This window comes from Neophocaena asiaeorientalis, unplaced genomic scaffold (genome assembly GCF_003031525.2).
Source record: "Neophocaena asiaeorientalis asiaeorientalis breed wild unplaced genomic scaffold, Neophocaena_asiaeorientalis_V1.1 scaffold123, whole genome shotgun sequence".
Classification (NCBI taxonomy): Eukaryota; Metazoa; Chordata; class Mammalia; order Artiodactyla; family Phocoenidae; genus Neophocaena; species Neophocaena asiaeorientalis.
The window spans coordinates 5645018-5666351 of NW_020173666.1; the positions used below are offsets into that span (position 1 = coordinate 5645018).

At 39.1% G+C, this 21334-nt stretch overlaps 2 protein-coding genes across 3 annotated transcripts in view; one reads left to right on the top strand and one right to left on the bottom strand.

Moving 5' to 3' along the window:
- PCMT1 (protein-L-isoaspartate (D-aspartate) O-methyltransferase) overlaps positions 1-5756 on the top strand; it is a 45183-nt gene extending 39427 nt beyond the window's left edge. For both annotated transcript variants that reach the window (XM_024747913.1, XM_024747914.1), the window contains exon 8: positions 4964-5756. Coding sequence is in view for 1 of the 2 variants with exons in the window: in XM_024747914.1 (XP_024603682.1) it covers positions 4964-4976 (13 nt within the window). In the remaining variant the exon portion in view is untranslated. The remainder of the gene's footprint in view (positions 1-4963) is intronic.
- Positions 5757-7115: 1359 nt separating this feature from the next.
- LRP11 (LDL receptor related protein 11) overlaps positions 7116-21334 on the bottom strand; it is a 46175-nt gene continuing 31956 nt past the window's right edge. The window contains exons 6-7 of the mRNA XM_024747912.1: positions 14451-14546; positions 7116-10320 (exon numbers count right to left, since the gene is read on the bottom strand). Coding sequence (XP_024603680.1) covers positions 10166-10320; positions 14451-14546 — 251 coding nt within the window. The 3' untranslated portion in view covers positions 7116-10165. The remainder of the gene's footprint in view (positions 10321-14450; positions 14547-21334) is intronic.

A 21334-nucleotide genomic window follows, 5' to 3' on the forward strand; every position in this document is an offset into this window, starting at 1 on the left:
CCAGGAATACACAGCTGTGAATTTGAAACTGACCATTTTCGTGGAACTTATAGTCAAGTAGAGACAAGACAAACAGGCAATTAGAGTGTGGTGTGTTGGCTCTGCCTTGAGGGCGGTAGGGAGCGATTGTTTAAGCCAGGCAGTGAAGCAATCAGAATTCCATTTCAGAAAGATAATTCTGGCAGTGGGGTAGAGAGTAGATTGGAAAGGGACAAAACTAGGGTCAGAAATAGGAGGTACCTGTAGCAAGTCAGGGGTACAGTGATGGTGGCCTGAATTAGGGCAGTGGTGGTAAGGATAGAATGTGGTTAAAAAGGGTTGCCTACATTTTCTCATCTCACATGGGAATTATGTAAAAAGCTCCCTAGTCAGTTTCTTGCCAGGCTAGATGATTTCTGTTCTTTCAGAATTTCTTCAGGATTAATTCAAGAACTCATCCTAGTGCTTTCTTACGAACATTCTCTTGTTTCTCACCAGCTTTCCATCCTTCTCTAACTGAGGCATCCAGAGCTAGTTGGAGTGCTCTGTGAGAGTGAGATCCAGTCTTATCTCGGAAGGTGTGATAAAAACTAGATGGAAAAAAAGAGAGAGAACTTAGTGGGCATGCTGAATTCTAGTGCCAAATAAAGCCCCAAACTTGAATGTAGACTTTTGTCCCCTTGTACTTGGAAAAATGTTCCTTGCAATTTTGGTGGATTAATAAAAGGGGAGAGAATGTCAGAGAGATAGGCTATAGACTTAGAATCTGTGGTATTATGTTCAAGACTATGGATATTTAATAGTTGTATTAGTTGCTTTGTAAACTTAATGATTTTTAAATTTGTATTTTATTTTATACAAGTATATTTATTTTATATATCTAGAAATCAACATTTTGTTAATCTTCTGGTAAGTTTTATTTTATTTTTGTTTTTAATAGCCACAAGAGTCAAAGGAATAAGTCCATTTCTGGCTGGTGAAACTGAGGAATGTTTCAGGGTTCTCATTCCATAAGTACTTCGTCTATCGATGTCTTCTTTTTTTCTAATTTTTTTTTTTTTTAAGAGATGTTGGGGGTAGGAGTTTATTAATTAATTAATTAATTTTTGCTGTGTTGGGTCTTCGTTTCTGTGCGAGGGCTTTCTCTAGTTGTGGCAAGCGGGGGCCACTCTTCATCGTGGCGCGCGGGCCTCTCACTGTCGCCGCCTCTTGTTGCGGAGCACGGGCTGCAGACGCGCAGGCTCAGTAGTTGTGGCTCATGGGCCTAGTTGCTCCGCGGCATGTGGGATCCTCCCAGACCAGGGCTCGAACCTGTGTCCCCTGCATTAGCAGGCAGATTCTCAACCACTGCGCCACCAGGGAAGCCCTCGATGTCTTCTTAAAAGTGCCATGTACACATGAAAAAAATGTTATGAATTGACTGGCATTTCTAGGATTGACAGTTTAGGTCCTAGGATATCCAGCTGATCCTGTGTTCCATATTGTTCTATACTGTCCTTTTTAAATTTCTTTACATGTGTTACAGCATTATGATGTATTTTACATCCTTAAAGGCAAGAATGTATTCTGTTGCTTTTGGAATTCTTTTTATGTCTCTCATAATGCTTTGTACAAAGTTAATTGTACAAAGCTTTTATTACCTCAGAAAGCCCATTAATTAGAAAATGTTCATGGATTTTGATTGTTATTTCCTGGTAGTACATATTTTCAGTTGTTCTTGATAAAGAATATATAATACTAAATGTTAGTAACTTAGAGTTATTAACCTAATAATTAAATTATGTATAATTACTTATTATACAATAAAGTAACAAATATAGTTATTAATCTAATGAAATATTAGCACATATATACAATTTTAAAGAGCCTTTTTAGAAATTTAGGATGTACTCTTTTTTATTGTAAATGATCTATGCATGTAAGTCAGATAGAGAAAAATATGGTTATGTAGAATTTTAAATATTAGGAAAAATTAATAAGGTTAATGGATTTTGGAGTCTTAGGATGTGACAAGGTTATACTTGCCATGGCAGCAAATTTTTGGTTTTCTTTGGCACCCTAAATGTTACAAACTCAGGTCTGTAAACTTAATTTCTTTTCCTTTTTTTTTGGAGGGGGTGCTATAAATTGCCTTCTATTTGTTTTCAACAGTACTGTTCCTGACTACCAAAGTAATGTATATGCATTATAAAAATAGGAAAAAAATACAAAGAATAAAAGTCACCCATAATCCCAGAATCTAGAGATAACCTCTTATTAACATTTTGTAGATTTTTTTCTTCTTTTATCCATAGATCTATATAAATCTCTTTTGTAATCCTGAGATCATATGGTAGCATTATTTTGTAATCTCTTTTTATTTAATAAAATGTCATCAACATTGTCCCATATCATTAAACACTTTTTAACAATATGATCTTTTCCAGTTTTATTGAGATATAATTGACATATAGCATTGTATTAGTTTTAGGTGTACAACATAGTGATTTGATAGATGTATATATTGCAAAATGATCACCACAGTAAGTTTAGATCTTACATCCAAGTCTTTAATCCATTTTGAGTTAATTTTTTGTGTGTGTGGTGTAAGATAGGGGTCCAGTTTCATTCTTTTTCATGTGGCTCTCCAGTTTTCCCAACACCATTTATTGAAGAGACTGTTTCTCCATTGTATATTCTTGGCTCCTTAATTAATGGACCATATATGCATGGGTTTATTTCTTTGTTCCATTGGTCTCTGTGTCTGTTTTTATGCCAAATGCCATACTGTTTTGATTACTATAGCTTTGTAATGTAGTTGGAAATCAGGACGTGTGATGCCTCCAGTCTTGTTGTCCTTTCTAAAGTTTGCTTTGGCTATTTGGAGTCTTTTGTGGTTCTATACATGTTTTAGGATTGTTCTATTTCTGTGAAAAATGACATTGGAATTTTGATAGGAATTATATTGAATCAGTAGATTGCTTTGGGTAGTATGGATATTTTAACAACATTAATTCCTCCAATCCATGAGTACGGAATATATTTACATTTATTTGTATCATCTTCAGTGTCTTTCATTAACTTTCTATAGTTTTCAGTGTACAACTCTTTCACCTCTTTGGTTAAATTTATTTCTAGATATTTTATTCTTTTTGATATAATTGTAAATAAGATGGTTTTCTTAATTTTTCTGTTGATAGTTTATTATTAGTATACAGAAACAGCTAATTTTAGTTGTTGTCTGCAAAAAGAGACAGTTTTACCTCTTTCTTTCTGATTTTGATGCCTTTTATTTCTTTTTCTTGCCTAATTGCTCTGGCTAGGATTTCCAGTACTATGTTGAATAAAAGTGGCGAGAGTGGGCATCCTTGTCTTGTTCCTGATTTTAGAGGAAAAGCTTTCAGCTTTTCACCGTTGAATATGATGTTAGCTGTGAGCTTGTCATATGTGGCCTTTATTATGTTGAGGTACGTTCCCTCTATACCCAGTTTGTTGAGAGTTTTTATCCTTTTCCCTTTTCAACAAAATTTTTAAATGGAGAGGATATGTACTGTATTGCTGGGCAATAAGGATATTTATTGACAGAATCCTTAATGCCTTGCAACAGGTAAATAAAATGTAAAATTATTTTAAAAAACAACAATAGTATCTTTAATCTATATTTTAAAAAGCACAAGTGAATTTAATTTATGAATAGAGCACTCTGCAAGTGAACTCTTTGAAGATTAAGTACTTTAATGCTTGCATGAATTTAAGTAAAAGCTGTTTTATGAGAATTACAGTACTTAAATTATTTGGAAGACTATATTAAGAGGAACAAGAACTGATAACTTATCATTTAACAGATAATCCAGTGCTGTATGACAAAGACAGCTGATGGGAGAAGTCATTTTAAAAATATTTTCTTGCACAATTTATAAAATTCATATTTTATAAAAAATACTGTACTGGCCAATAATCCCTTAATTCACCACTTACCTGGGAAATTTTAGCTCTTTATTTACCTTCCCTTCAAATTTATTTTAACAGCTTTTTAAAAAACTTAAAAATTTTTATTATAGACAAGTTGCAAGAATAGTACAAAGAGCTCCTGAATCTCTTCATCCAGAGTTATCGATTATTAACATTTTCCACATTCCTTTTCAATCCCTCTTTCTCTCTCTATATACATATATGTAACATTTTTTCCTGAGTCATTTGAGATTTAGTTGCAAACATTATACTTATTTACCCCTAAAGTACCTGGGTCTTTAACGGTGTTTTTTGTTACTCAGATTACCCTCAAATGAGAAGCTTTTAGGCTTTTCTGGTAGCTTTATTTTTTCACTTTTAAGAGCTTTATTGAGGTATAATTTCTATACCATACAGTTTATTTGAGACTGCATTTTTCTTCCTTCCTTCCTCTCACTGGCAGTTGCTGGCACAGTGCTGCGCCTGGCTGAGCGAATGGTTTCTTTTGGAACTGATAAAGCTGTCTTATGAAATCAGCTGGCAGGTATATTATACCTACAGATGATGCGTTTTCTCACAAAGAGTTTGGGTTGAGATTGACGCACTCGACAATTGCTAACAGATACCCTAAACAGAAGACTAAATTTTTGTCCAATTTTGTGAATGTAGCTGTAAAGAATCATCTGAACTCTAACTACTCGTTATTATTTTACAATAAATAGTATTAGCAAGATCCTGGATCTAAAAGTTACCATTTCTCTGAATATTTGGTCTTGAAGGAAGAAAGTTACTTTTGAATTAAAAAATAAAGAATTCACGTCCTTTAGTTTTCATTCTTCATTCTGGAGTAGCACGAAGGATGTCTGAAATGGCTGATTTCCATTTTTGCTTTGACTTGGATCATTTGCTCAGTTTTGTTTTTGTTTTTGTTTTTAATAATGCTTGGGGATCAGTGTATTTTTACTGATTTATTAGTTGTGTCTAAACTATTAGAAAGCCAAGTTTTGTAATATGTAACTCCTACTTATATATTTCTCTCCTTTTCCCCCACCAGGGACGAACTGTAAAAGCAACATCAGCTTGACCAGTATATAATATTACAGTGGATTGCTCATCTCAGTCCTCAAAGCTTTTGAAAATCAACAGCATCACAGCTTGTGTTGGACTTTCTTACACTATTTTCAGCATGAAAATGTGTGGTTTTGTGGGGTTTCTAATTCTTCAGAGAGGCACAGAAGCCAAATTGGTAGAAGGATGCAAATATAAATTTGTGTATTATTACTTTAACATGCCCACGTTTTACGTTAAATGTTAAAAGAAAGGGTTCTGCAAAATGGAAAACATAGTTTGTGAATTGACTTTGAGGAGTGGTTTTTCTTTTCTTAGACACTTAATTCTGTTCAGGTGTTAATTTATCAGATTGCTTTTGTGCATCAGGTAACACCACCATTCATAAGTTAAGATTCTTGGTTTTTGGGTGTATGTTAGATGCTACTAAGAAAATAGAGATGAGCTTCCTTTTTAAAGCTTTTGATGTGGTGTCATAGAATAGCATGTTGTAGATACAATCGGCTGCTTTGTTACCTTAAAGCTAAGCATTTGTAAATATTAAAACTTAAGAAGATGACAGGTGATGTCCCTTAAAACACTCAGCTGTTCAGATTGGACATAACTGACATAGTTCTTCCTTTCTCTCTTTAAAAATTCTAGGAGCTCAGTATTGTTTTTCTGTTTCTGATTTGCTGCTCATAATGTATATGGATTTAACATGCTGTGTAAGCTGCGTCCTAGTCACTGAACAGTTGATGCAGTGCTGCTTTGCCAAATAAAGTTAAAAGTGAAAGGCACTGGCGGTGTTTGAACATAGAAGAATCGCGTGTCCACCAGGTACACAATGCCAAGATCACAGAGAAAAAGGTTGTTTCTCTGATGCTCCATTTTGTGAAATCTGAGCAGGTTAAGAGCATTAATCTAACTGTACATTTGTGGAATGTGACTACGTTTCTCAAGGACAAGAACTACACCTCATTTACTATTTTTCTTTGCTTAACACAGGGCCTCTTGTAGATGTACAATAAATGCTGAATGAATGAAAGGATGAATGAGTGCACTGACTCAATGTCAAGACAGAACAGGGTTGAGGATAAATTTACCAAAACCCATCCATTACCTATAAATAGATTTATTAATATAACGACTGTAAAATGAGTTTCTAAGAAGGCAGTAACACGTTGGGATCTTGCTTAGATGTTGTAATTTTATACCTTTATATGAGGATCTTAGTTTTTCTAAGGGTTCTAGAGCTTTGAAGAGATGTAAGCTCTAGAGCTAGCAGAACCAGCACTCCCAGCAAAGCCCTGCCCCCTGCTGTGCGCAAGTGTGTGTGATTCTGGCAAATAGATCCTTCGTGAGGGGAGGAGGCACCTCCCCCCACATCTTAAGTTAAGGTCTTAAACATTACTTCTTTGAAAATGGCTTTTAAAAAAGTATGCATGCATGTTTTTACCAGTGTCTCTTCTTGGGCAGGGCCTTAGGCACAGGAAACTTGCGTTAGTTGGTGGCCAAACCTTGTGAATTCATTGCTGGCTTCAGTTTGCTGTTGTTAGTGTTGCTTCTGGACTCAGGCCATGAACCCTTTTGATCCAGGACTCTGTCATTTGCGGGCGGTAGTTTCAAACATCAGGTATTCTTTAGGACTTTAATTCTTCAACTTATTCACTAGTCTGTACCCTTCCTAGCTATTATCAACATTTTACTCTATGTAAGTCCCTTTGTTAGGTCTTGGGGATAGAAAAAGGCCCTTACTCTCAAGAAGTTTGCAGTCTGGTTGAGGGGACAGTTTATAAATCTGATAAGACAAACCAAGTGGCATCTGATTGGTACAGACAAATGCTATGCCAAGCATTGCTCTTGGACTTCAAACTTTTTGAGTTAAAATTTTTAGGGACTTCTCTGGCGGTCTAGTGGTTGAGACTCCACGCTTCCACTGCAGGGGGCACGGGTTTGACCCCTGGTCAGGGAACTAAGATCCTGCATGCTGTGTGGCGTGGCAAAAAAAAAAAAAAAAAAAAATTTTTTTTAAATGTTGAATAAAGAGGAATGGATTTTAGGGGAGCATCAATAAATGTGTAAAGATGGAAATAATGAATTTTAATTCTATCTATGAACTTTTCTCTTGAAAAGAATTGAATTAATACATGTTTAGGTCAGAGAAGAAACGTCTCTTTAATCTTTAGTATTCATAATTTCTAAAATATTTTAGCATTTCATTTTTCCCTATTAGAAGGACTTCTTTACATAATATCAAGGACAACAATAAAAACATTTTTAAAAGTTCCAGTCTAGCGAGGTCCTGTTGAAACAAGGTGATTTTTACAGATTTCATTTTATTAAAGCCAAATCTAGCTCTCAATTAAGAATTCTATTTTCTAACGAGGGTTTCAACCCTTTCCCAAGTAGTATTTAAAAATGACATTTGGGTTAAAAGTATACATTAACATTATAAAAATACTTTAGATCCCATTGCCCTAATTTTTGAAATCTGCGTTGTTCAAAAAAAAAAAAAAGTTGATTACACTTTTTTTTTTTTTGCGGTACGCGGGCCTCTCACTGTGTCCCCTGCACCGGCAGGCGAATTCTCAACCACTGTGCCACAAGGGAAGCCCGAGGCTTTATCTTTTTAACTGACTTTGTGTTGCTGGGGCCAGGACTCTGAGAAGTGCTCCCTCACCTTAGTGCCTCCAGAGTGCTGTGCTGGGCCGGTGAAACCCTCCCCTCTTCCTCATTCTCTCTTTCCCCCTTTTCCTGTTCTTCTCTTCCCTTTCCCTTCTTGCCTTTTCTTTTTCTTTCCTAACGTTAGATGAAGTTCTATGGCTGCTGGGTCTCAAGAACTCATTCTCACTTGGGTGGAGTGTCCCAGTAGGATGGGCATCACAGAATAACACTTTTGGTCAAAGGGCAGGTGATGGCAATACTGAGGGCACCTTAAGCATAAGAGGCAGCAGTCCAACGGCCTAGGGCAGCCGAGGACATTTGTATTTGAATTCCATGCCCTGAACACTTTTTACTGTGCCCTTTAAAGGACTGCATCACACTGAGTAATTTGTTTTGCCAGCATTATTTGTTTATTTTAATTTTTAGGTGATTATCCTGTCAGGATTTTGCCTAGAAATTACCTTATGGATCAAAGAGCCTGCAGAATTTCCCTGTTAACACTACCGTATCCGTTTTAAATCAATAGTAAAAAGGATTATTTTCTAGGGAAAAAGACCTATGCTGCCACTGTTCGGCATCACGAGAGAGGATGTACAGTAAGTGTATCAGGAGCCCAGGAAAAAATCCAAATTCAAAATTCCAAGTATGGTTTCTACTGAACGTATCACTTTTGCACCATCACAAAGTAAAAAAAAATGTAAGCTGAAGCAACGTAAGTCAGGGACCATCTGTACTAGCAGCTATGATTATATTAAAAGGTGTAAAAAAAGGCTTGGGAATATAATAAAATTTATTAAAGAATGCTGTACATATAGATATGGGACATCTTTTACCAAGTGTTTCAACACCATGGCAATACTAAATCGTGTTTAGTTTCTTCATGGATAAAAGATGTGCTGAAAGATGCAGGCCTCATCAGTTTTTGTTTTATTGGATGTGGCTACAGGTGACATCCTTCTATAGAAAAACAAACTGCACAGCATCACATACAGAGTACGGACATCTTAGGTTCATTCACACAGGCATTTCTCTGAACTCCTTAAGGAGAACTTTAAATCTTTGCTCAATTCTAAAATTCATGCTTGAGTTTCTTAGGAAATAAAAATAACCAATTTCTTTGTTTTCCTAGAATTAAGTAACTATCCATTTGTCAGTGTATATCTCTGACCCAAATTAAGTCTTTGCTAAAGGAATAACTTACATCAGGTTCAGTCTAAAAATAGTTTTCTAGAGGGTTTTCAAGTATTTTAAAAGATTTGCCACTTATGGTAAAAAAAAAAACAAAAAACATGTGACTAGGAACATCACATTATACATTCCTCTCAGTAGAATAATTTCTAGAATGTGCATAGTCCCAGCATTAAGCAATGGTGGAAATAATACGCCTTTAAAATCCTACAGATTAAAAGGTAAAAGATGCTAAGCTAGATGCTGGTTTTCTGTAAAGATGAATTTGTGCAAAACTCCCTTATGCTCTGGGAGTACATAAGCCTGGCACTAGCTGTGTGCACATTATAACATTTTAGAGCATTAAATAAATAACGGGAAAACTGCATCACTCCACTGAATGGAAGAACCGCTGATACTTAAACACGTGACATTTTTACAAAAGCTGTACCCAGAAATCCATTCAGTGTTCTGTTTTTCAATTTGAATGCAGTTTTTTTCTTCCATCAACACATACTAATGCCGAAAACCAGTGACTATATAAATGAACTGCTGTGTTCTGGACCGTCGAGCGGTGTTGAGCAGATACAAGAACTAATCATCCTCCTTGCTCATTTTTCCCTCAGCTAGGTTTCTGTTAAAATTTTTGACCTGCCAGGTTCTCTGCTTCCATGACCATGTTAGAGCTATTTGTAATTCAAAGTCTGAGTCATTCTCCTTTGGGAGAATGAAGCAGCCACATACATGACACGATGTCAGGCATTGGGAAGAACTCATATTCACCTTCCCTAGGCCTTACTGACCTGTTCATTAGGTTTATAACTTAGATATTCCTGCCGTGGATAACATCTCATTGAAGGTGTACACTCACTTGAGCTCCATCCTCAGAAATAGGTTTTGAAGAGGAGAAGAGAAAGGAGAACACTGGAAGCTTAAAGTGAGAAATGGGAGGGCCACAGGACAAGGGAAGTAGGGTGGTATGAAGTGCCAATGGCTGGCTTCTAGGAAGAGTTAACACCGCCTTTCTCAGGAACCTCTAGAGACTCGGAATTTTCTGCCTTGGCTAACAGCAAATTTCTGTTTTTAGGGACAGCTTATGTAAATCAGAATTAGATTTGTAAAAGTCTGTAGTCATATGGACTCCTCTCTGAATTTCAAAATATTTCACATACTTCCCAAGGAAAATCAATAACTAAAAACAAAGGTTTAGTATTTGCAGAATCTTCAGGGTTTTCAGTAGTTTTCTTAGTTAAACAGAAGAGGTTAAAAACAAAACAAAACAAAAAACAGAAGAGGTTATAAATATCAGAACCCAAAATATATACAAATTATAAGTGAACCATGTCCTTGCCCTCAGCTATTTAAATTACACTTATTATAGATACATCCCATTTATGAGGTAGTCAGACTCCTCAGATGTAATGGGACGAGCTTTTTTAAGTTTCTGTTTCACCAGCCGTAGTCGACAAGCAACCATGAGAAGCAGCAAAGCAGTGATAGCCAAACCCAGGGCCAGGGGTAGCACTGCACCTGTGCAAAGGTCGGAAATGAACAGGGTAGGTCAGTGGTTAATACCAGTAACAGCCACAATCCATTACATGATAAGCACTGTGCATGCACTGTTTTATTTAATCTGAGCAACTCAAGTAGGTACTTAGAGTACCTCCATCTTGCAGATTAACTGAGGTGCAGAAAGATTGAGTAATTGGCCCAAGAGCACATAGCTTGTAAGTTGCAGGTCTAGGTCTCGGAAACCATGAGTTCCTTAAAACCAAACTGTGTACCAGGTTCCTATAAAATTTATAGGCCATCAGTGGGTACAAACGTTGCAGTCAGATTACCCTTATATCCAGCTGTAATAGACATTCTGTAAATAGACAACCGTACAGACACTGTGACCACAGGAAATGTCTTCATTGCAGTCACAGCTTACATCTATGGATTCATACATGATCATTCACCATTAAAATAAGTATGGACTAACTCCTGATTTCTTGCTCTGGTTAGGGCTTTAAGAAATTTTTGCTTCCTAAATCCAGAGAACCTACTCTCGGCCAGTAGAACCATTATTGAAAACTTGAGGAAAAGAAATCTCTAGTTCTCCTTCATAGGTTTTCTTCCCTGTGGGATTGATCCTAGACACCTAGACTAGAAGCAGCTTTTAGAGCCTTTGAGGAGTCTGGAAGGAACAGTGTGTACCCCAGATCAGTCTTTCTTATCAAGCTCAGCAGGGTCTATTCTTAGTCTGATCTGCTCTGGAGTCAGGCCAGGCTTGGAGATGATACGGTGGAACTATTTTTAGCTACAGGTGTCTTGCCAACTGGTGGAACGAGAGGAGCAAAAACCTCCATTGCATAAGCTGATTTCATAACATTTTCTTTCATTTATTTATTCATTTTGCATAAATTAACAGTCATGTGCCTGACACTGGTAATCAAAGATAATAAAGAGCGCTTTATAGATGAAGTAATTTAATTCTCACAACCACCATATGTGTTCGTACTTTTATTATCCCCATTTCACAAATGAGGGAACTAAGGCATTGAGAATTAAGTGACTTGACTTCTCTCAGTATGGTAGAGTCAGGATATGGCCCCAGACAGTACTGTTCCAGAGCTACTGTGGTATACCACTTCTCCAAAAGTTAAATGAGATTGTTTTTTAATGACTTCAATTCTGGGTAGATAGACATTTACATGCAAAGATACAATAAAGTATTACAGTTACTATGGTAGAATTATATATGAAGTACAGATATAAAAAGGAGTGGTCCATGTATCTGGTTCCTAGGATCTTTGCTCGAGTGACTTACATGTATGATGGAGCTTGCTTGGGGTGGGTGAGGGAGATGATTATTTTTCGACAGTTTCAAATTGAGATGCCAACAGCCAACCCAGGTAGAATTTTCTCTAGGCTCTTCGATGATTTGGGCCTGAACATGTGGGGACCTTCAGTGTTAAGGTGATGGTTGCAGGGACGAAAGTGGGTGAGACCGCCAGAGAGGAAGGGAGAAGGGGGCCAGGGACAAGGCCCCGGGGAGCAGCAACATTTCAGAGGGCGGACAAAGAGGAGGACCAAGGAGCACAGGAAGAGACAGGTCAGAGAAATGGTCGGCGACCAACGGAGAAGGGAGTCCTGGAAGCAGAGGGACGAGGCTATTTCAAGACGAAAGTGGTCAGCGGAATCAAATCCTAAGGAGAGGTCAAGTGAGGTGAAGCCTGGAGAGGCCGCTGCACTTAGCAACTGGGAATTCATTTACAGGGAGATTGAAGGCTGAGGGATGCTGTTTTGTTTTTTATATGTTTTTAGAGATCTGAATGCATCTAGGGGGATGAACCAGTAGAGATTATAAACACTGGGAGTTAATAAATGATGGAGAAACAGACTTGAGGAGATAAGGAGCTGCATCAAGGTCAGGGGGAGAGACTGACCTTGGAAACAGAGGACACCTTTTCCTTTAGTGCTGGAGGAAAAGAAGAGAGGGTGGGTACCGACACGTGTTTACATGTGGGGGTAAGTAACTGAGGAAGTTCACTCCTGATAGCTTTGATTTTCTGAGCTTAAAACCAGTCCCAGGTATAGCTGGCCTCCTCTCCAAGACAAGAGGGCCTGGAGCTGAGTACATACTAATGGCATTTCAACCTCTGGTTTATCTGTGGAATCCTAGGTGAAACTCCTGAAGAAGATTCTCAGGAACAGTCTGAGAGTTCAGTCTGGGTTCAGGAGGGTGGGATGAGGAAGTTGCATTAGCGACTCTTGGTACAAGACAGTCTTTGGGGCGAGGCCAGTATTCCCGTAGAGAATTATGAAAGATAAAAATCTGTGATAAACCAACAGTCTATAATTTGATTCTAGAGCTGGCACATACATTCCAGTTTCCAAATGGCGACTTTGAGGAAAGAAGTTTTGAAAGGGCTAAGTTTGGACCTGAGGGTGCCAGTTCCCCCTGCATCTTCCTGCACTAGCCACAGAAGAGGGATATGTTACAAAGGAATTGGACAAAAAAAGAGACTTTGGTCAACCCCCAAAGAAACCCTGGGAACCCCAAACCATTTCTTACCAACTGGAACCCAATACCCAGACCCAGCTCTGCTTGTTCAGGGTAGGAGAATGATTAGAGGCTGCCCTTCTAAGTGAGTTCAGCTTGTTGAAAACACCAGCGTTTAGGCTGCAGGGGAAGGGAGTTGTGGCTGAAGACCCCAATCCCAAGTCTGGGGCTCAGAGGTAGCTATGGCAACAATAAAACCGCATACAATCTAGGGGAATTTTCTGTTTGCCAAAGTCAGATATGAGGTTGCTGAACTGTCAAATCTGATTCCTGATTAATGCTTTGATGACAAAGAACATGAAGTCTCCCATAAAGTACTTGCTAGGATGCTGAAAATTATTCTTGACTTTTAAATACTCAGTTGGCATAGTTTCTTTAGTGTTTTTAGTTTAGGTAATTTGAGATTTAAAATTTCCCAACCCCTTCTAAAACATCACCATAGTTTTCTTAGAAACCAGCTAAGGGGATGAATTGGGTATTCTGCTCCTAAGACTGGGAGTGACACTCAAATATGTAACAATTAGGACAGGCACCGGGCAATCAGAACTGAGGCTCTCTGGATACATCTGGGCATGGGGGTAAGGGGCAGGCCCAGTTCTCTCTGTATGTCGAAAGGCGATGGGTGTTTTTATTCAAACATCCTGGGACAGGCTAAGTCCAGCAGGCCAGCAGCCTGGGCAGCATCTAGGTACTTGATACCTGGGTTGTTTTAGCCATCTATTTTTTAAAAATTATACTTGACTATTGTTCAGATATTCCAAAGACTACTTCTAGCGTAAAAAGAAAGTTTTCTCAATGTTTAGATCCATAGCTGAATAATCATATTTTGTTCTAAATTTTCTTTTACTAATTAGTTTATGAGATTTAGGATTAAAACTTACCTTTCTACAGGACTATCTTGAAAGTATTTTCTTTCTAGTTAAAAATAACCCAAATTATGAAATTACAGTATTCTTCTTCCACTTATAAATATCCCCTGTACCACCTGCACCCTTTCACCATTCCCGTTGTCTTCCATCTTTATCACTGGAGCACTTGGAGAGAACACTGGGTACTCTAAGACCTCTGCCCTTGTTGATCACAAATAACAATCACAATAGCATCATTTATATGGCTTATTGCATGAGCCAAGCGATACGCTACATGCTCTATAATGACCGTTCCATTTATTCTCCCTAACAGCTCTGTGAGGCAGGTATAGTTACTATGTTCATCGACCAATGAGGAAATTGAGATCCAGAGAAAGATAACCTGCCCAAGGTCATCGAGTTAGTGATGGACGAAGGATTTGAACCTTGGCATCTGGTTCTTAACCACTATGTCCTGAGCATCACTCGTTCCACACAATGTTACACCTGGATGGGACTGTAGTGATTATCCAGTCCAATCAACTTATAGAAGAGGAAGCTGAGATCCAAAGATGTGAAGATACTAGTTCAAGAGTCCCAAGATGAAGTATGATACAGGAGATGAGAATATACTAGTTCTTCTGACCCACAGATCCCTGTTCTTATCATGGACTCTGGCAGATTCATCTAATAACCTCAGCTACAAGATATGTGGCTCCGTAAATGTTTCTGCTCTGCAATGAATTTCCAAAGTAAACGTTTACCTGCTTCTGGGGCTGGATGTTCCCCTCCTCCTCGATTGCTCTTTGACACCAAAATATAATTTTCCTCTTTTCTGTGCTTCCCTGAGGAACCACTATCTGTGGAAAATAAATAAAACATATTGAAGGTACATCAGAAACTTCAGGGAACAGACATGAAAACAGATCCTTATTTATTTTTTAAGGATGGACTTAAAGAAAGGACTTACGGGCTTTATTTCTCCAATAAACACAGGCCTATGTTTGATACTAAAACTCGAGATAAGTAATGTGACCAACTTAATAAAGCAGAGTGTAAGGCTAGTGAAAAACCACTGGACAGAGATGGGGGAAAAAGCACACTGTCCCAGAACTTCCTCCCCGACCCAGAGAAGGAAGGAAAGACTTCAGCTAGAGAAGTCAACGGTACTTGGACTTTATACCATGGAATGCAGAAACAGTCCAGAAACGTCTTCCTTTAGAAAATGAACAGTGAGCATACGTAAGGCACTCAGACATGCTACTTCACTTTCTTACCTCAGTGCTGCTTGGCAGGCATTAATAGCTGCATTTTTTTCTGGTCAGACTCAGAGAGGTTCAGCGCTTACCCGGTTTCATTCAAGTAGTCAGTGGGTCATAGGGCTGAGATTTAAACTCAGGTGTGTCTAACTGCTTGTTGGTGGAAACCAGCACTTCTGATTTAATGACAGGTTGTTAACTGTTTACCTGTTCTATTCAGTTATACTACTGAGAGCAAATATACAGAAAGATCAAATCTCAGGATTTTTATCTCAGGTTCTGATGAGCCATGGCTGTGTCATTCTACTATTTGCCATCTAGGAATTCATAGCATTTGTGTGCTTACTATATTGACAGTATGGTAATTAAGGAGTTACCCTCGGGCTGTAGTGTAGTTTCAAGTGAGATTTTTGCAAAATATAGTGCTTAATGGAAAGGAACTGGAAATGATCTGCTGACATGAGGAATTTTATGAAGAAACAAACAAAAAAAATTAAAGCTTCTTTACTCATATGGCATCAACAGAAATGTTCATAACACCTGCAACTAAAACAAGACTATTCAAAAGTAGCACCTAGGGCTTCCCTGGTGGCGCAGTTGGTTGAGAGTCCGCCTGCCGATGCAGGGGACGCGAGTTCCTGCCCTGGTCCGGGAAGATCCCACATGCCGCGGAGCGGCTGGGCCCGTGAGCCATGGCCGCTGATGCTGAGCGTCCGGAGCCTTGTCCCCACAACGGGAGAGGCCACAACAGTGAGAGGCCCGCGTACCGCACAAAAAAAAAAAAAAAAAAAAAAAAAAAAAAAAAAAAAAAAAAAAAGTAGCACCTAAAATTCCTTGGTAATTTGTAATAAGAAGTATACATGAATTCACTAAGGATCACAAAATCAACTGCAAAATGGAAAACTGCGGAGTTATTCCAGATACCTACTAGAGCCAGAAAAGGCAATGATTTAAAATGACCATTGTAGTCACGTGTTAATGCTGTTAATCAGAAGGGGCTGTCGATACAGTTATTTCATTACGGCATCCTTAATGCTCCTTCTCACCCAGCCCTTCATCCCATCGGTCACCACGTCAAGCAGACCTCTTCTCTGCCTCTCGGCCGCACGCAGCCTTAGGTCTCCATCACCTATGCCTCGGGAACTGCAAGAACCTCCTCCCTGGCCTTTCTGCTTTCAGACATTCCTACTGGAGTGTGTCTGCAGAGGCCACTCATCCCACTCACTCAGCATCAGTGCAGTTAGATCAGCCCATGTTTGCTTCTCGCGGCCAAGGCCACAGCAGGTTCACCGCATTCTACTGTGCCTCTAAAAGACCATGCGTGCCAGCCTAAATACAGCCAATAATTTGGGCTTCCTTCGTAAACTCGAGCCCAACGAGGAGAGAGATGAGTAAGGCATAAGCAATTTCCTGCAGGCTAGAGAACCAGATGTTATCTTTCAAACTGATTTCTACCCTTGCCTACTTTACTGTAGTGGTGGAAACCCCACTCCGTCCCAAACAGGGAGGGGAGGAAAAAGAAGAGGAACATCCAGGGTGAGACTGTAAAAGAAGACAGTGAGCATCGAGGAGCCAAAGGGGAAAGAGCCAGCCAGGTCACTGCTATTACTGTGGCTGAGCTCCTCAGTCCATGGACGAAAGTGACTGTCCCCTGAGGCTGTGGATACCCGTGTCCCAGTAAGATGGGGACAGGGAATATTGAATCTAGATGATAGGGCTGCTGTAGCACTGGGGCCATAGTAAAGTTAGGCTCTTGTCCACATGGCGAGGTGATTTCAACACCTTTGGATTTTGTGGACCAATGAAAATTCAAAATAATTTTGGGGGCCAATTGAGGGTTGTCAATTTTTAATTTTGCCAAGTAAAGATATTAAAAGAAATGACCATTTACTAAGGCTATCACCCTCACTTCACTGTAAAGTAAGGATATGTCTAAAAGCCCAAATCATGAAGGATTTAATACATAAAAAGGATAGTTCTTTAAACCGAATAAATTTAGCCTTATAAAAAACTCACTACATTGTGCTGACTTTCCTCATTTTGTCACGGGTGGATGAAAGCTTTAGCATGGATGGTACTGTTCCTTCTCAACTAGCTTTGGGTACTGAAGTTGCTAAATTCTGTTATTATCCTTTTTGACTCAGCCTGTGCAAGATCCCTTGGTCAAATCTTCAAGGCTCTCCATGTTGCCTTCTCTCCCAGACAAGCACTCACCAGTCTGGGCAGCTGGGGTGCCCTGCTTAAGCAATTTTCATTCCCATTTCCATTTGCTCACGCCATTAATTGAAATCTTGGCTTTCCATTTATTCAGATTCTTTCTACCCATACCTTGGAGCATGACTGAATGCCTACAGCCATCACAAAGCCAGGGCTGACCTGTCCCCTAGGCACGATGGGCACAGAGCTCAGAGCCCATGGCGCTTTTACTTTTAGGGGCCCACAAAAAGGTTTTAATTTCTTTTCCTTTTTTTTTTTTGGCCACGATGAGAGGCTTGCAGTATCTTAGTTCCCTGACCAGGTATTGACCCCAGGCTACAGCAGTGAAAGCACCGAGTCCTAACCATTGGATCGCCAGGGAATTCCCTTTAATTTTTTTAAAAATCACAGAAACCAGGAAAGTTCCCTGAGTCCAGTGGTTAGGACTCTACACTTTCACTGCCAAGGGCAGTGTGGCCAAAAAAGAAAAGAAAATCACAAAAAACAGGAATATAATAATAATAAATATATAACAGTGAATCCAGCCCATGTCATATTCATCTCTATACCAACACAGTAATTTTACACACACGCATACATATATGTGTGTGTATATATATATTTATTATTATTTTTTGTAATGGAGGAAGGGGCCCATGAAGTGCCTAGGGCCCAGAAAGTCATAGTACAGCCCTACAAGTAGCCAATCCAATTACTCCAGTGCTCATGGATCTCTTTCTTCTGTGTTTCTAATGCCCTAACAGAAAGTACATACAAGCAGGGCTCAATGGAGCTGTAGCTGCTTCCTGGCTCTGTAGCTAAGAAAGAAGGTCCTCGAGCACACAGCAAGGCTTGCTGCACAAGCTATCCTCCCGCTGGGGCTGGTATAAGACTGTTAAGTTAAATCCTGGCTTCATCATTTACTAGCTGTGTGACCTTGTCTGAAGTCTTAAACCCTCTGTGCCTCATTGTCTGCATCTAAAAATGTGGGTAATGATCTGAACACATCATTAGGTTGCTGTAATGACCACAGGAGTGCACAATGATGGGCACTCAGTGAGTACTGTCACCAGTAATAAATTTGAAAGTGGAAAGATCACATGGCTGAGAACTCATGTCTAATTTTTTAAAAATAATGAGCCAGAAATAACACCAAAATTTACCAGTCTCCAATTCTTTTCAGAAGATTAACTGGCTTGTCTTTCATCCAGTGGAAAAATATAAAATACAATCATACCCTGAATATATTATGGGTTCAGTTCCAGACTACTGCAATAAACAGTCACATGAATTTTTTGGCTTCCTAGTGCATATAAAAGTTGTTTTTACACTATACTGTAGTCTATCAAGTGTATGAAAGCACATGTCTAAAAAAATCAATGTACATACCTTAATAAAAAGTACGTTATTGCTAAAAAATGCTAATCATCACCTGAGCCTTCAGTGAGTTGAAATCTTTTTGCGATAGTAACATCAAGATCACTGGCCATACATACAGATGGCCGAGAGGCACATGAAAAGATGCTCAACGTCGTTAATTATTAGAGAAATGCAAATCAAAACTACAATGAGGTACCAACTCACACCAGTCAGAATAGCCAACAAATAACAAATGCTGGAGAGAGTGTAGAGAAAAGGGAACCCTCCTACACTGTTGGTGGGAATGTAAGTTGGTGCAGCCACTATGGAAAACACTATGGAGGATCCTCAGAAAACAAAAAATAGAATTATCATATGATCCAGCAATCCCACTCCTGGGCATATATCCAGACAAAACTACAATTCAAAAAGATACATGCGCCCCTATGTTCAAAGCAGCACTATTCACAGTAGCCAAGACATGGAAGCAACCTATATGTCCATCGACAGATGAATGGATAAAGAAGACGTAGTACATATACACAATGGAATACTACTCAGCCATAAAAAAGAACAAAATGATGCCATTTGCAGCAACATGGATGCAACTAGAGATTATCACACTAAGTGAAGTAATCACAAAGAGAAAGACAAATACCATATGATATTAGTTATATGTGGAATCTAAAATATGACACAAACGAACCTGTCTATGAAACAGAAACAGAATCACGGACATAGAGAACAGACTGGTGGTTGACGAGGGGGAGGGGTTGGGGGAGGGATGGAGTGGGAGGTTGGGGTGAGCACATGTAAGCTTTTATATATATTGATAGAATGGATAAACAACAAGGTCCTACTGTATAGCACAGAGAACAATATTCAATATCCTATGATAAACCATAATGGAAAAGAATATTAAAAAAAGAATGTATATATATGCATAACTGAGTCACTTTGCTATACAGCAGAAGTTAACACAACATTGTAAATCAACTGTACTTCAACTAAAAAAAAGGATCAGACTTCCCTGGTGGTACAGTGGTGAAGAATCCGCCTGCCAATGCAGGGGACACAGGTTCAAGCCCTGGTCCGGGAAGATCCCACATGCCGTGGAGCAACTAACCCTGTGCGCCACAACTACTGAGCCCATGTGCCACAACTACTGAAGCCCGTGCGCCTACAGCCCGTGCTCCACAACAAGAGAAGCCACTGCAATGAGAAGCCTGCCCACCACAACGAAGAGCAGCCCCCGCTCACAGCAACTAGAAGAAAGCCCATGCTCAGCAGCAAAGACCCACTGCAGCCAAAAATAAATAAATTTATATTAAAAAAAATAAACTAAAAAAAAAGATCACTGGTCACAGATCACCATAAATATAATAATAATGACAAAAAAAGTTTGAAATATTGCAAGAGTTACCAGAACGTGACACAGAGACACGAAGTAAGCAAATGCTGTTGGAAAAATGGTACCAATAGACTTACTCAACGCAAAGTTGCCATGAACCATCAATTTGTACAAAATGCTGTATCTGCGAAGTCCAACAAAACGAGGTATGCCTATAACTGCATTCACAATTTCCCCCCTCTGTCTCTTTCCAGTGAAGATGAGAGATCGTTCATCTTAATTCTGGAGAGGAACTCAGGACTGGGACCACCCCTACACTGTTTCCATTTTTGATTTGAATTAACGATCTTATAGGCTTGTAGCTCTCTTGCCACTGGACTTGAATGTTCTAGCAAAAATTCATATAGTGCTAGCAGTTACTGAGAGACATAAATTATATTTACACATAATATCTCATTGTAGTGACACTGTGAGAAGATATTATCCTCTTACAGGTAAGGAAATGAAGTTCAGTGATGTTTATTACCTGGTTGCTAGTAATCAGTGGTACTGGAATTAGAACCCAGGACTGATCCAAAGCAGGAGCTTTTCTACTGAACCATACTGCTCTCAAAGTCACAGCTCTGAGAACTTATAGTCGATACCATATTTATTTACTCATATCTTAGCAAATTAACTCAAATCTAGGCAAAATCACAAATTTACATTTCCTTAGGAAGGTCTGGGACAAGGCTCCACTAGGGATGCAGTAGAGAAATAGGTTAATTGTTCTTGGAAAGGCGACCTTGCCTTGGAGATGGGTTCATTTAAAAAACTATACAATTCATTTTGAATCTTCAGTTGTCACATTTGAAAAGTATTTTCTTAAATGCCTTCATACCCTGGGGAGAGAAAGCCAGTGATACAGGATCTGGGAGAGATCAGGTATTAGGGAGAGGGCAGTGTACACAGGAGACTTCAGAAGACACAACCATCATGGACTTTAGAATTTCCTAGGGGACTTGACCTGCCATCTTGATATTTTAAATGCGAATTTCTGTTTTCTATATTTTTGAAGGAACTGACCATGATTTTCCAGACTGCCTGATTCACTCTTCCTAGACATCAGCATATGGAATGGCACAGAAAAATGCCTCACCTCCATACATCCTATCATAGGCTCTAACCAACGCAGCAGTCAGAACAAAACAAGAAAATTCCATCATTTACTTATGCAAATAATTCACTTTGGTAATGATCCTTTGAGAAGGGTCAGGGAATTATTTTCCCTCTTCTGTATGATCTGTTGTGTTATGTTTATCATTCACAGAGAGAGTTGGAAGCCGGATGCAAGCTATTTTAATTTCATTTTCAGTCACCATAGAACAGGCAGGCACGTTCCAAAGGGAAGTTGGAAAACCAGCAGGGAAAGTGGCTACTATATGGGCCTGCCTTCCAGAAATGTTCTATAGCTTCCTGTGACCACTGCCAACTAACACAGACC